The sequence below is a fragment of the Prionailurus bengalensis genome, chromosome E3, assembly GCF_016509475.1.
Source record: "Prionailurus bengalensis isolate Pbe53 chromosome E3, Fcat_Pben_1.1_paternal_pri, whole genome shotgun sequence".
NCBI classification, from domain to species: Eukaryota; Metazoa; Chordata; class Mammalia; order Carnivora; family Felidae; genus Prionailurus; species Prionailurus bengalensis.
Window position 1 is genome coordinate 5,604,502 of NC_057357.1, and position 15,967 is coordinate 5,620,468.

The window sequence follows — 15,967 nt, forward strand, 5'->3', positions numbered from 1 at the left end:
CACGTGCGAGGAGGACCCTCGGCGCCGGGGTCTGTAGAAGTGGCATCCCGCGCCCGGGACCCCACGCGCGTCCCCAGGCCGCGCGAAGGCGGGGGAGGGCGCAGCAGGGGTCGCCGCTTCCCGGGCCCCCTCCCCCGCCGCCCAGAGTCGCGTCTCAGCCCAGCCGGGCCCGCGCCGCGCAGTCCGGGAGGGGCCGGGCGCGTTCCCGCGGGCGGAGCCGCGCGGTCCCGGGCCCCGCCCACCGCGCCCGGGGGCGGGGCCTGCGCGTCACGTGACGGCGCGCCGAGCGGAGAGCGCCCCGCCCGGCCGGAGGAGGCCCGGGCCGCGACCCGGCGCGCGCGCTGCTGGAGCCGCCCGGCCGCACGCGCGCTCCGCACCCGCGGCGCCCACCGCCCGCGGCCCCTCGCCCGCGGCTCCGGGCTCGCCGGCAGCGGGAGCGGCCTCAACATGGACGAAGACGGCGGCGGCGGTGAGGGCGGCGGCGGTGAGTGTCGGAGGTGTGGCCGGCCCGGGCTGGCGGCCTGGGGCGGGGGTCGCGGGCGCGCCGGACGGGAGCGGGGCGGCGGGTCCGGGGTCGGGGGTCCGGGCAGCGCCCGTGCCGGCTGGCGACAGGCGAGGCCCGCGGCGGGTCGGCCCGGGGCCCAGCGGAGGGGGGCCGGCGGGGTCGCCTCCGAGCTCGAGCGGGGGTCCGGGGCGAGGCCGGGGTCGCTGGCGGCCGGGGTGGCCCGGGGGCTCGGGCAGGGCGCGGGGGTCGCCCTCCCGGGGCGGGGGACCTTGGGGGCGACCTTCCCCGCCTCTCGTCGCCAAGGGCGTTCACGCCCTCCGGAGCCCGACCGCAGGAGGCTGACCACCCCCCCGCCCTCCCCACCCTTCGGTGTCTCTTCCCAGGTGGTGGGAAGCGGGGTATCCCCGAGAAATGGGGAGGGGAAAGTTCCGAATTGGGGATCCTCGGGGTCCAAGAGGGGCGGGTGGAGGGACAAGGTTGAAAGCCGTGTGCCCGTGTGCCGGGCTTTAGGTCACAAGTGGTGCGTGGGGAGGCTTCAACGAGGAGTGGGCAGCCGGGGCACAGGCATTTTATGAACTGGGGGACGTTCCGGGTTAAGCCCCCCAAATAAGCCCGGGGCATCCCGCGCTCAGGTGAGAGCAGCAAGAGCCGGGTTGTGTGCCTGACGCCCAGTTAATTTGCAATTGTTGTGGATGACTTAGTGGCGTGCAAATTACTGTCGTGTCATGCTGCGAATCATGCCCGTGAAGCTGCATTTACGCGCGTGTGTGGAGTGGGGTCGTTGGTTTGGAAAGCGGAGGGGTTACCACCCCTGTCTTGCAGGCACACCCGAAGTTGAGGTTCTCAATACTTTGGCTGAAGATCTCCTTGATGCCGACAGACGGGATCTTCAGAACCCCTTGTAATAAGGGAGGGTTTTGAGGAAAAAAAAAAAATCTTAATTACAGGCTGCAGCCGCCTGTGAGAATCAGCAGTCTCGAGCGCTTTCAGGTTGAAGTGGTTGGTTAATCAAGGTGCCTTCTAAGACTGTAAGGGCTGCCCGAGAGGTTTGTGCCCCAAGAAGCGACTGTGATCGTGGGAAGCTGGCAGGCTTGGTGGCATTTGTCGAATTCAGTTCTCATAGTTAAAGCTAGGGATAGCACTGTGGCATCGAGTGGGTGTGTTGTTTTTCGAAAGAAAGTGCTGTGGAAAGAAGGAGCCGAGTTGCAGAGCCTCCTACAAGCCAGGCTGTCTGCCTGAAGAGTCTAAGGGATGGATTCTCCCCAGATCCCCTGCCTCCTGCCTGTCACAACTTGGGTAACACAACAGGCATACAGCAGTTTTTTCCCTTTTACAGAGTAAACAGGCATCACGTTTAAGCATTTGACATCAGAGTCAAGGTAGGCAGCCGGCTTGGCGATTTTGTTTGGAAGGCGTTTCCGACTCCTGTGAATAAAGACATGGAGACGGTTTCAAGGTAAAAGCAGACATAAAGATTAGAAAAGGAAGTCAGCGTGGCCCAGCGGTTTACAGATCTTGAGTACTGTAGCAAAGGATGTTATTAAGTATCAAAAGTCTTAAAACTTTCTCTGGGCTACTAATTTCCAGATTGTATTCCCGGGAGAGAGGTTTTCAAAAATGTCATGCTCAAAGATGTGCGTGATACTATTTGTAGTAGTAGAAAATCGGAAATGGCAATGCCCGATAGGAGGAAGGTGAGGTAAATTATGGGAAGTTTATTGATGAAATGTTAGAACCATTAGAAACAAGCAGTTGCTTTATATGTCCTGGTGGAAGCAACGTAATGTAATGTGAATGTAACGTTTTTCTGTTTTCCAAGTTTCTGGAATGATATGCATTACTTTCAAATTCGAATTAAAGAAAAACCTTATAAAAAAAAACCTGTGCATTGGGAAAAGGGTGTGATTGCTTTTAACGTACCATTTAATCCACTAGAACAATTGTCAATGACCAGTTGTTTATTTGTCTACTAAAATGCCCAGCAGCATGGTAGGTGCTGGAAAATAACTTTTAACCTTTACTGATAAGGTTTATTATCTTCTTTGAATTATAGGAGACACTTAAAAATAAATTTGGCTATCTTAGAATAAATATGTTTTTGGGTAAATGAAAGCCTTAGAGTTTTGAAATAAGAATCATTGTATAGCAATTATGATACACATTTGATGTGCTTGTATTTGACTATTTGGGGAGGTTTTGAAGTTAATATACCTCTTTAAAGTTCTTTACAGTTATTACTGCCATTTAGATAAAAAAAAAATTCTTTGCTTTAAAGCTCATGTTAAAAAAAAAAAAAAAAGATGTTTAATCGCTACACCCAACGTGGGGCTTGAACTCACCACTCCGAGATCAAGAGTCGCATGCTCTTCCTACTGAGCCAGCCAGGTGCCCCTAAAATTCACGTTTTTTTTTTTTTTTTTTTCAACGTTTATTTTTGGGACAGAGAGAGACAGAGCATGAACGGGGGAGGGGCAGAGAGAGAGGGAGACACAGAATCGGAAACAAGCTCCAGGCTCCGAGCCATCAGCCCAGAGCCCGACGCGGGGCTCGAACTCACGGGCCGCGAGATCGTGACCTGGCTGAAGTCGGAGGCTTAACCGACTGTGCCACCTAGGCGCCCCAAAATTCACGTTTTTAAAAATAAAGTTCAGCCCTTCGAAAGAGAGTAATTTCAGTTGTCAGTCGTTTGCCAGCCAGTCGTAAAACATAACTTTTGTGTACATATTTTTAGAGTAGAGAACTTTGAACCCTACATGGGGAAGTCAGCTACAACTTGTTTACAAGATAGGGTAAATAATCTGTGCAAATGGTAGTTACACAGGCAGGAGAGATCATTTAAGAGCTTTTTTTTTTTTTTTTTTGCAAATGATTCTTACTTGCTATTTTTATAAGTTGAATTTTTGTTCAGGGTAGTAGTATTTGTTCTTTCCGTGGAAGATAAGGGGAGAGGGTGGTGATCTGAATGGTTGGAGGGCAGTTCTAAGGAGGACCACGTTGGGGGGTTGGTTACAAGATTACAAGAACACATTGTTACTTACAGTGTGCCCAGAGTGCAGTTAAGGTATTTTTAATTCCTTCGGGGCTTTATTGCCTTTCGGTTTTTCTAGAACAGCTCTTGAGATTTGCCTCTATTTGGCAGGTGACTGGCTAGTTTGGCTCCTTGCCACCATCTTAACTCAGTTTGGGAATGTGCCTGATTGATGTTCCCGAATGGACCATCTGTGGCAGATGACGTGAAGGACTTTGCTGGTTTTCCCCTCCCCACCCGCAGTCAGTGTAGATGAGGATTATAAGCGTGTGTTTCACGTGAGAAGGTGCTCCCCCTCACTCATAATGAAATAAATACAGATTAAGACCAGGCTGAGAACCCACCTTTCACCTGTCAGCCAAGCAAGGACCCCCCACCTTTGAAACCATCTGTTGGCGGTGGGAGGGTAAATTAGTTACAGAGACAGCCTGGGTCCTGTTGGCTCAGGTCCATTGCTTGCCCTTCCCCTGCGGAGAGAGTCACCCCTGCAGGCAACATTTCCCAGACCTTTGGGTCAGCTGGCTTGCAGCTAGGTTTGGGTGGTGCGAGCGTCTGGTGGGTGGTGGGAGAGATGGATGGCTACAGGAAGGGGGAAACCAGGTTCTTTCCTCCTTACGTTTGGCCTCAGACCGTCTCTGTGGCCGTTGCACGGTCTCCTTTTGCCGCCAGCGCCTGCCCATTTCCCTGAGCTTTGGAAATCCCTCCTCCGTTTGGTCCTCCAACTTAGAGGTGGCATCAGCTTCTTGCTCTTGCGGTCTCTGGTTGTCTTACCATTTTCCGTGTGACTTCTCAGCTTTTGCATCACGCATGTAACCAACTCCTTGTATGAAACGTCCTCCACTTGAGATCCCTGGAGGGCCTTCTTCTGTTTCTCTGGATGGATCCCAATGGATGCAGCAATGTTGGGCAGCAGCAGCTTTTTAAACAATTGCAAGTGTGCAAATCCTTTGAACAAGCAGTAACAGTTCGAAGAATTTAATCTGCAGGTATATTTGTGCATGTTGGAGATGCTGTAGGTACACGATTATTTGCTGCATTGTTTGTGGTAGTAAAAGATGAGGAATAACCCAGGTTATCCACAGGAGACTCATCGGGTAAATCTCATACCCAGATGGTGAATGAAGTTGTAGGAAGGAACGAGGAACCACTTTATGAACTGATCTGGAAAGATCTCCAAAATGCTAAGTTACAAAAACAAAGTGCAGGAAAGTGTGCTATGTATGCTACCATCTTTTCTCTTTTCTTTTCTTTTCTTTTTTTCTCTTTTCTTTTTTTTCGGAAGTGTTTGTGTATGTGCGAAAATTCTCAGAAAGGTTAAATAAGGAACCAAGAATTAGGTTTCCCTGTTGGGGGAGGGCAATGGGAACTGAGCAGGTGGAGAATGAAGGTGCAGTGGAGCCGTGGCTCTGTGCCTTTTTATTTTTTTGAAATTCAAAAAAGTTTATTTCTGTTTCTTCCAAAATTGGAAAGCCATTTCACACAGAAAAATAGTATGCTGGTAAGAAAACATCCTTTTTGAGAGGGTTTTTTTGTTTTGTTTTGTTTTGTTTTGTTTGAGAGAGCTAGAGTGAAGGCAGGGGAGAGGAAGAGGGAGAGACTCTTAAGCAGAGCTTGATGGAGGGATCAAACCATGACCATGAGGTCATGACCTGAGCTGAAATCAAAAGTTGGCTGCTTCACCAACTGAGTCACTGAGGTGTCGTGAAGTATTTTTATATACTAAAAAAAAAAAAAAAAAAAAAAAGATTTAAATGTAGAAAGTTATAAAAATATGTTATCTATATTTCCAGTCAAGGGACAGGAAATTACTGGTCTTTTAATGTTTAAGAGGTGACATGATGGGTGTTTTCAGAGTATGCTTAGAGCGGGTTCTTGAACGCTTGTTCAACGGATAGTGATAGCGCCTCTACCAAAATGCCAGGCACTGCTCCTGGCACAAGGTTGAGTAGCGGTGAATAAGGCAGATGAATTTCCTGCGTTCCCAGAGCTTTTGTTTAGATGGGAGACAGACAGGAAAGGTAAACAGACACATAAAATAATCACAAGTTATGCTGAGTGTGTTGAAGGAAATCATCAGGGGTGGAGGGACTTGGGGGGAGAGGCAGGGGAAGCCTTTGGGAGGAAGAGTGCCAGGGGGCGGGGCTGGAAGGAGTGGCCTCAGGGGGTAAGGGATTCACGAAGCCAATGCAAGATTTTAAACAGGGCAGTGATATTTGACTTCTGTTTCAATAATTTTAGCCGATGTTTACATAATGCTCTCGGCTGTTGGGGTTCCGTCCTGTGTGCTTTATTGTATCTTAACTTAATGTTCGCGGTAACCCTGTTAGACGCTTAACATTACCCACCATTTACAGATGGAAATGGAAACCAGAGGTGTGGGGAAGCTAACCGACTTGCATTGGATGTCACAGCTATAGTAAGGGGTGGAGCAGAGATTCGAGTCCATGTGTTCCGGCCCCAGAAGCCACATGTCTCACCATTGCACCCCCTGCCCTTTTAAGGAGAGTTTTCCTGGCCACCCAGTGGAGAATGGGTTGGAGGAGGGGAGGGTGTCCGGGAGTAGGAGGTGAGCAGGTGCTCCGGGGAGAGTCGCAGAGGCGTGGGGATTGGACAGCCGAGGCAGAGGTGAAGGGAAAGAGATAAGATGGATGTCTATAAAGACACAGAAAAGTAGGGGAAACAGTGAAACACTCATGTTCCCGTTACTCAGAGTTAACAGAGTAGCTGTTAATGTTCTGTGACATTATTCTAGGTCTTTTGTAAGAAAGTAATAGTAATTCCAGCATTACGGGTAAATCTCCATCCCTGCATGTGGCAACACTGTTCTTTTTGCTTGTTGGTTGGTGCCCTCCTTGGCTTCTCTTGCCTTAGCCTCAGATGTTCTCCCTCTTGTCATCCATGTCCAACAGCGATCCCTTAAGACAGGTCATGTCACCCCCTCTCTGACTCTGTACTGTTGTCAGGCTAGAACCCTGTCTTGAAAGGCCTTCCTGTGGCCCATGGGGCCTATCGGTCCAGGGGGCTGCGAGCTTTTTCTGTAAGAGGGCCAGGTAGTAAATATTTTTGGCTTTGTATGCCACATACAGTCACAAATTTTTTGCTTTTTTGTTTTTAGTATATGTGCTGCCGAAGCGAGCACTGCTTTTTTGTTTTTAATGTTAGTTTATTTTTGAGAGAGAGAGACAGTGCGAGCAGGGGAGGGGCAGAGAGAGGGGAGACACAGAACCCGAAGCAGGATCCAGGCTCCGAGCTGTTAGCACAGGGCTCAAACCCACTAACCGTGAATCATGACCTGAGCCAAAGTTGGATGTTCAACCCACTGAGCCACCCAGGTGCCCGTCTGTCTGTCTGTCTGTCTTTCTGTCTTTCTTTCTTTCTCTCTTTCTTCTCTTCCTTTTCTTTCTTTCTTTCTTTCCTTTTCTTTCTTTCTTCCTTTCCTTTCCTTTCCTTTTTTTCTTTTCTTTCTTTTCTTTCTTTAAATAACCCTTTAAAAACATAAAAAAAACATTGTTTTCTTGAGGGCTGTCCTTGGACCCTGCTCTCATCCCTTGCTGTGTCTTTGACATTTCCCACCACGCTTGTTACCACGCTGGTCTCCTTGATCTTCCAGGAACGTACCAGGCACACCCTGCCTCGGTGCCTTTGCACTTGCTGTTTCTATAGTGGTTTTCACTGAGGTTTCTGCTTCCTGCTTACTGGCTTCATCCAGGTTTCTTTTTCTTTCTTTGTAAGTTTATTTATTTTGAGAGAGAGAATCCCAAGCAGGTTCCATGCCATCAGCACAGAGCCAGACGCAGGGCTCGAACTCAAGAACCGTGAGATCATGACCTGAGCCCAAATCAGGAGTCAGACGCTCCACCGACTGATCCACCCAGGGCCCCTTCATCCAGGTTTCTGTCCACATGTCTCCCTGCCACAGAGGCCTTCGTTCACCAGCCTGTCTGAAATAACCCCCTGTTGTTACCCTTTCCCGGCTTCTTAACACTTACCACCCTGTACCTATTCCCTATTTGTACACTGTTTGCCTCTTCTCTCGTAGACTCTAAGTTCCATGAGAGCAGGAATATTGTCTGCCTTCACCTGCGACCATACTCCAAGACCTGGAACACAGTACACAGACCTTCAGGGAATATCACCTTTTCAATTATTCTTGGTCCTCCACCCCTCCTCCCTTGTGGATTTCCTAAGGGCAGGTGTGGATTAGCTGTGGGTCCTGTGGTGTGGTTTTCCTACTTTAGCATATAGGTGTATGTCCATAAACAAGGTAAAGATCTCTTCTTGGTTTGTTTAAGAAAATTATAAAAATGGTATCCTATCGTCCGGATAGGATTTTACATTGTCGTTGTGAACCACACACACAGGTGAACTCCTGGGCTTGTCTCCTTTTCCAGACTTGGGGGAGTTTTTCTAGAGCGTAGCTCCAGATTGTGCACACGGGGCATAGGCTTCCTTTTGGTTTCCTTGCCTGCTGACAGATTGCTTTCTCACAGGGGGCATTCTCCTCCACTCTGGGCATTTATCAGACTTTTAAACGTTGGCCTGCCTCCTGAGGAAGAAACAGTGCATCGCGTTACCAGTGATGAGATGTTCTTTGGAGAATCGGATGGATGTGCCGACAGTTGGGAGGTCAGAGGTGCAGGAGGCAGAGAGGAATCCAGATTCTGGCCTGTGTGACAAGGTGGTGCTGCTGCCACCGGAGAAGGGGAGGTCCGGGGAGGCGGGGCTAGGAGAAAGCCATTTGGAGGGTTTTTTGTGGTTTTTTTTTTTTTTTGCTTTTTTTGTCAAAAATGACATTACTTTGCCCTGGCTTCGGGAGGATATTTTCACTGGGTGTACAGTTGTAGTTTATTTATTTATTTAAAAAAAAATTTTTTTTTTCAACGTTTATTTATTTTTGGGACAGAGAGAGACAGAGCATGAACGGGGGAAGGGCAGAGAGAGAGGGAGACACAGAATCGGAAACAGGCTCCAGGCTCTGAGCCATCAGCCCAGAGCCCGACGCGGGGCTCGAACTCACGGACCGTGAGATCGTGACCTGGCTGAAGTCGGACGCTTAACCGACTGCGCCACCCAGGCGCCCCAATTGTAGTTTATCAAGTTAATTTCTTGCAGTGTTTCGACGTGCCACTTCATTGCCTCTGGCTTCCGTGGATTCTACTGAGAAATCAGCTGTATCTGTCTTGTTCTGTTGAAGGTAATCCCTCCCCCATCCCACTTTGGCTGCTTTTCAGATTCTTCTCTTTGCCTTTCATTTTCAGCTGTTACTGTGATGTGTCCAGATGTGGTTTTCCTTAAAACTATCCTTGTCGGGGCTGGTGGCGGTTCTGCTTTTTGGTGGTGCCGTGACCAGACTTAATTTTACCTTAGATTTGGAGAATTGGTGCTCATTATCTCTCCATTCATTCCTTTGGCTGCATTCCCCATCTCTCCTTCTGGGACTCCACCTTTTCATCATGAGCTGTGTGACTGACTCTCTCTTTTCTGTGTTCTTGTCCGCACTATGGGTCTGTGGTTCACTCCGTGTATATTCTTCTGACCTGTATCCCAAAATATGAATAATCCTTCCCTCATCTCCAACCCGCACTGAAACCATGTCTTGAGTTCTCAATTTCTTTCAGTGACTGCCTTCTTCAGTTTTCTTGATTCTTTTTTTCAGATTCCCAATTTTCTGCTGAAAATTCTCATCTTGTAAACTAATTTCTTTGTTGTATTAATCACGGTTATTATAAGGTCCCCGTCTGATAATGTCAGTATTTGGATAGCTTGTGAGTGTATTCTGTTGTCTGTTCTACCCTTGGTTTTCAGTCATGTGGTCGTGACTCTAGACATACCTGGTAATTGTAGACCATGTGTGTGAAAACTTGTAGACTCTGGCAATTTTCCTCAAGGGAAATACCACTTTAGAATTGTGAGGATTGCTCTGCTTCTGGTTTGCCCCCCTCCTGGGGTAGCTCTTTGGCGGTCCCCACCCGCCCGAAGGCCTGGGCTGTTTACTGGGCTCCTCTTATCTGGCAGCCCCTGAGCTCTCCCCCCACCCCTAAGACTGCCGGAGGCCATGCCGTCCCACTCACATTCTCCACCACTTGTTTCTGCTTAGCGTTTTTGGCCTCTCTGCTTCTACAGTGAATCGGCAAACCTCTCCAGGAGAAAAGTGGCCCGGATTTTGGGCTCCCCTCTCTGCACTTACCTCTGGGATCCTGGCCTCCTGAGTCCTCACTGCATTTGGTAGCTGTCCGATACCTTCACACAGTTGTTTCTTATAATTTGTTCCGCTCTTTCGGTTGTTCTTGGCAGGTGGGTTTGTCGGTTACAAACTAGTCAGCCTTTACTGGAAGCGGCGTCTCAGGAGTTCAGTTTTGGTGTTTAGAACTGGACTCGGTAGTGAGAAGGCCCAGTGGAGGTGGCTGTGAGAGTCCGCTGCTTGGAGGACCTGACTGGGTGGGAGATAAACCTTGGGAAGACTTCAGCGCCCTTTAGTTAGTGGGACCGGATGAACGAGATAACTCGTGGGAGAGAGCTGAGAGAAAGGAGAAAGTCCCAGGACTGGGGACAGCCCAGGAAAGGAGACCTGGAAAGGGTAGCCAGTGGCGTTGGCGGGGGGGGGGGGGGGGGGGGTCCTTGGGGTCCTTGGGGGTTGTGCGGTGTTGCAGAAGTAGAGGGGGGAGTGGTGTTGTCGGAAGCGAGAGTGGTCAGCCGCATTGAATGCCCCTGAGAGGTACACTTAAATGAGGATGGAGAAGTGTCCCCTGGACTGGGGGACAGGCAGGGGGCAGGCAGAGGAGGGACAGGGAAAGATGTTTGCTTGCTTTAGGAAGAGCCGGTGCCACGCCTGCGGGTGGAGGTTTGCCCCGGGGATGAGAGTGGCCGGAGGGCTGCGGCTTGGCGAGGGAGAGGGGTGCCCGTGTGTTTTGCCACGAAACTTCTCTTGAGTAAATCATTTTGATGGAGGACCCACAGCAACTCATACCAGGTGAGTTAACATAGCAGGTGGCATGGTCACACTCTTAGAGTAACTTGGGGAGAGATGCATTAGCTCTGAAAGGGATTATTGGCACATCCTTTAGGAAGCAGGTTGATCAACCTGTGAGATGGGACTATTGAAACTTGGGAAGATAGGTTTTATCAAACACTGCGCACGATAGAACTACTCTGCAGTTGTGGGAGAAGAATAAGTCCCTTTGATTAGAGTAGAAGATACGTGACTCTCCTTCCTGATTTTTGAAGTTAATCAAGCTTCTCAGCACTGTGTAGTCAGCTCCCCATTTGACTTGGTAGACAGACATCAGGTTCTGTAGGGTGTTACAGCTTGGTTGCAGACAATTCAGCACGTGTTTATTTGGGATAAATCTATCTTTCAGTGTTTGGTAAATACTAGACCCACCTGGGTCACGTTAGTTGTCCACGAAGATTGGGTGATTTGCTTCCACAGAGCAAATTCACTCTTCCGGCTGACTTCGTTTTTGCCGGTCACGAGGAGCTCTGTTCAAATCGTGGAAAATAAGTTCCGGTCCTAAACTCTCAGCAGGGTTATTTTTAATTACTGTACTCTTCTTTTTGAAAAACTGATCCCTCTAATTAATAAATAAAAGCAGTTTGCTACAAAACTGGACATTTTAATGATGATTGAAAAATATTTCCCAATATCTAGGTAATTAGTGATTTTTTTTTTCCCCCAGTTTCATCCAGATGTTTGGCTGTGTGTAGACCCAGCCTTACTGCAGTTTTCTAATTCACTTTCATGGGAACATATAATATTCTCCGTTTATTTTGGACAGCAGAGTTTCCTTTTTCTGTGGACAGATACATATGAAACACATGGTCTTTGAGTGGAGTTTGTGGTCCTCTGAGAATTCTCTGAAGGAGGAAATGGGTTGACCTACTGGTTGCTATGAAGTAAAAACAATCTTGTTTTCATTTTTTCAGTGAACATCTGGGTTGCATTTATTATTTTACATTCTCGAGGTTCTTTAAAACCACAATTTGATAATAGGAGGGTTCATTAAAGCCGTGACTATTTAGCTATTTCTGTAATTGATTTAAGTGTTAGGGTGGATGATGTATTTAGAAAAGAAACAAAAATTGGATATTTCTTTCCTTTCTATAAAATGTAACTTGCAAGTAACAACCTTTGATTTTAAACCATAAAATAGGGTGTAGGTACTTTGAGGGGCAGGGGAAGGAATGATCACCTGGCTCATTTCTCTGTGGCCCTTTGCTGCTCAGTTGGTGGCTGTGGGTGTCTGATCTGTTACGATATCAACTCCTAGGGAAGGGGACCTTATGGCCACTAGAGAGTGGAACTTAAAAGCCATAAACCAGGGAAGGAAATCCCTTTTTCCTTCGCATCGACTGGAGGAAGGGAGCGTAAGCAGGTCTGGCCAGTAAGCTGTGAAGGGCAGTTTGTGGGGGGACTTCTTGGAAAGGTTTCTTCTTTCTTGGAAAAATACGGAAGATGGTTCCTTGTCTTTGAATGGACTTTGTTGGCCTGTTGGGTAGTCAGCTTCCATTCGTGATGTTCCTGATGTCCATCCACACGCTGAGGGTGACCAGCTGGCTCCTTGAGGATGTGGTTGAGCTGCCGAATGTCCCCCACCCGGAGCCTCCCTGTGTCCACACTTCCTGTCACGCGGGACGATAAATGCCCTTCTTGTTTACATGGCTGAGAAGCGTTCTGTAAGGAGTACAGGCATCTTGCCAGACACTGGCTGTGGCAGCAGGCAGGTCAGTTGTCTTATCCACACAGCAAGGACCTCATCCCCATGGAGCGCGAGAGGAAACCTCTTCTCTTCCATAGGTATTCATCAAGCATATGTACTTACCACTTGAAGAACCGAGCTGGGTTACGTTTTCTTTTCGAGATTGATATGTTCTCCTACTTTTAATAAAACAAAATGTATTTTCACATGCTCGTGAATCCGTTAATAGTTGCATGTGGCACCTCCTTGTAACATTTATTTTAACGCAAACATTTTTAACCGTGCAGCAATCCAAAGTGGCAGACGTTGGCCATTTAATATTCCGTTAGAAGACAGGACTTCCTTTTAGTTCTTAGCAGGGAGGAAATAAAATGATCAGGAATGTCCTTTTCCAAGTTTCAGTAATTGAATTAAAATTTTTTTGAATTGAGACAGACAAACGAATTCATTTTTGTTTGTGTTAGAGTATGGGAAAATTGGAGGATTTCAGTGACTTGGAAGCATTTGGCCTGTTCACACGGTGAGGCTGCACTTCCCAAGTGTGGGCAGGACGAGCGGTTGTAGACGTTTCTCAGCCTGTGACCGCGCTTCTGAGAGCACGGCGCATCCTGAGAAGAAAACGGTGCCTTTCACGGCTGCTGCGGAAGGGATCTTCATACTGGATAAGCGTTCTTCTCAAGTGTGGCCTGCTCTTGGGGGTCGCAGAGCGTCTCGTGGGTCCTCAAAGTAACATGTCTCCAAATTCGCTTTTTCATTTGAAACAGTGGCTAAGCCGTATGCTAGTCAGATGGTTACTGTGGCATTTTTTATTTTTACGGAAGAAAGTCAGATGCCTTCTTCCCTCCTTCCTGTGGTCGCCTCGGTCTCCGAGGGCTTTAGCGCTTCCTCTCTGTGGGCCTTCTCGTGGCGAGGAGCGCGGTCCGGTGCGTGTCCCACGCTCGTGCGGCACCCCCGCGCTTCTTCTGCCTCACAGATGCCCGGTCATTTGGCTGGACATGAAGAACATGACTAATTTTTTTTTTTTTTTTTTTTTTAGTAATCTGGAAAGAACATAAGCTGAGCTATTTCCCCTGGGTTCTGCTGCTTAGACATTTGGCTTCAGGATTGAAGTCTCCTCTGCCTCCCGTGCTGCCTCCACCCTTTTTCCTCTACTGAGGAGGAGCCTGGGGCCTTCTCGCTTTGTCTTCCCATCAGGTATTAAGATCCTGGCCGAGAGCAGACTGTCCTGCGTGTCAAGATGATAGCGACTGTCTCTTTCAGGGGTGTTGAAGGCTGCTTTCGTGTTAGCAACTTGATCTCCCTCTTGCATTTTATCTGTGAAGGTTTGGGGCCGGGTGAGACCCAGTCTCACTCTTGAGGGAGAAGCCAAAGCCGACTGCCCCGGTCCCTCCGGCCACCTGCAGGCATGGTGCAGGCCTGCCGGTGGCCGAGCCCGTGGCTGGCATGTCCTCTTGGGGAGACCATCATCGGAGTTCTCTAATCACATGAGCTTGGCTTCCACGGTTTTATCTGGGAATTTGAGGAACGGATTTGACAGGGGAGTCATTTCCTTAAAAAGTTGTTAATGACAGTCAAGGCTGTTTCAACTTTCACTGGTGCAAGAGATTAATGGCCAAGCCTGGGTGGTAATACTAACCTGAACATCTTCCCCCAATGCTGGAGAAGGGAGTCTGGCTTTTACTATAAACGTTTCATTTTAGAAGGCTGTTGCTGCATGTCTCACTGAAGTTTTTTCTGCTAATGTCCATCCCTCCCTCCCTCCACCCAGAGTACGTTATTCTCCACTTAGTGGAATCTGGAAGCCTGGGACCTTTCTGTGCTGGGCAGCCTCCCTTGTTCTCAGCCTGGCTTCTTTGCGGCTGACTTTGTTGGGGTGAATCATGCAGTCATTGCTCCCCAGATAATCTCCGTCCTGTGGGACTGGAGGGCCCCCTCCCCCTTGTGGTCTAATTAATTAAGGGAATTAACATTGCAGAATTTCTGCCCGTTTGCTATGTCAGCTCAGCCGCTGGAGGATGTTTCAGGGCAGAAAATAGCCAGCTGTGTGTGATGTTAATGGTTGGTTCTGAGAATTTGTGTCTCTGCTTTGTGTACACATACAGAAGTTTGTTTAACCAGTAGAACTGATTGTTGTTGACATATTTTTTAAGTAAATACATGCAGCTCCAATACTTCTAGCCTCGAGTCTGTGTGTATAATCTCCTTAAGCTTCAGTCTTCCTTCTTGTATGTGAAACGGACATGAAAAAAACCCAAGTGAAATTCTTTAGTGAAGAATCTGTCAAAAATCCCAAACAGTCAGGCATTTGAAACGTGGTCATCGACATAGGAGGCCCCCTGCCCGCAATTATGTACTCAGCAGAGTGAAAGAGCTGCTGTATTCCGGTTTAGGAATAGCAGATAACCGGCAATGCGATGATTGTATCTTCCCTCCCCCAGCTTTGCATTTTGAAAAATTTCAAGTCTACAGAAAAGTTGAATGAATACCCATATAGCTGTCACCTTAATTCACCAGTTGCTAAAATTTTGCTGCATTTGCTTTATCTCTAATACAAATTACAGGGTTTTTTGGGGAGGGGGGCCAGGGAGGGGTGGATCACTTGAAAGTAAGTTACATACATCATAACGCTTAATCCCTAAATACTTCGGCATTGATCTCCTAAGGACACTCTCCACGCCCCTGCCACACTGCAGAGAATCAACAGTAATTCTGTGATATCCTTACACATACAGTCCAAATTCTGCTTTCCCAAAGTGTTTCATATCTATTTTTCTTACCTATCTAGGCTCTGATCAGGGTTCATACCTTGCATTTACTTATGTCTCCTCAATGTTTTTTTTGGAGAGAGAAAGAGAGTGAGTGAGTGTCAACAGGGGAGAGGGGCAGAGGAAAGGGCAAGAGAGAGAATGAATGCCAAGCAGGCTCCAGGCTCAGCATGGTGCCCATTGTGGGGCTCGATCCCACAGTCCTGAGATCAAGACGTGAGTCAAAATCAAGGGTCTGATGCTCAAGAGACTGAACCATCCAGGCGCCTCACGTTTTCTCAGTCTTTAAAACAATTTTTTTGGGGGGTGATGGTGACTTTTGGAGTGCCTGTAACGGTTTCCTAGTATCATCTGCATCCTGTAATCCAGGTTACATGTATAAACAGGAGAGAGAAGTGTTTTGGTTTCTTTAGTGTCATTTTTCTCAATACGTTAAAGTCATCTATTTGATTCAAGGTCAAAGTCACATTCATTTTTCTTGTTCTTTGGTAAATGTGGATTAGATTGGTAACCGAAAGGAGTTACTAAGCGGCTCAGATGTCAATGGAATATGTGTGTGGGTGAACTTGGACAAACATACACAGTGGTTTGTTAGACCTGCCCTCATATGGAGGTGATTAAGAATTTTATTTTAATATGTGGCCATGGCTTTATAAAGAAACGAGCTTCAGAATTGGAAAATTTAGTAAGACAAACTTTATTTACATATTACAAAAGAGAAGCTTTTGCTGCCAGGTTCTCGGATGAAGAACAAACCTGAAATCTCTTAGGAGTGAGTCCCCCCTCCTCCCCACCCTTCTTCTCCCCCCTTCTCCTGCCCCCCTTTTCTCTTCCCCCTTCTCCCCCTTTCCTATAGGCTTTAAACTTTTTTTTTTTTTTTTTTTTTGGCTTTAAACATTTTTAACTTTGGCCGCAGCTGAGACTAATACAGGATCCAGCTGTAACTTTTTTGTTGTTGTTAGTATATCCGGTG

At 48.0% G+C, this 15,967-nt stretch overlaps 1 protein-coding gene across 1 annotated transcript in view; it reads left to right on the forward strand.

The window, feature by feature from the left end:
- Nucleotides 1-301: 301 nt before the first annotated feature.
- CYTH3 (cytohesin 3) overlaps nucleotides 302-15,967 on the forward strand; it is a 99,739-nt gene continuing 84,073 nt past the window's right edge. The window contains exon 1 of the mRNA XM_043559647.1: nucleotides 302-484. Coding sequence (XP_043415582.1) covers nucleotides 448-484 — 37 coding nt within the window. The 5' untranslated portion in view covers nucleotides 302-447. The remainder of the gene's footprint in view (nucleotides 485-15,967) is intronic.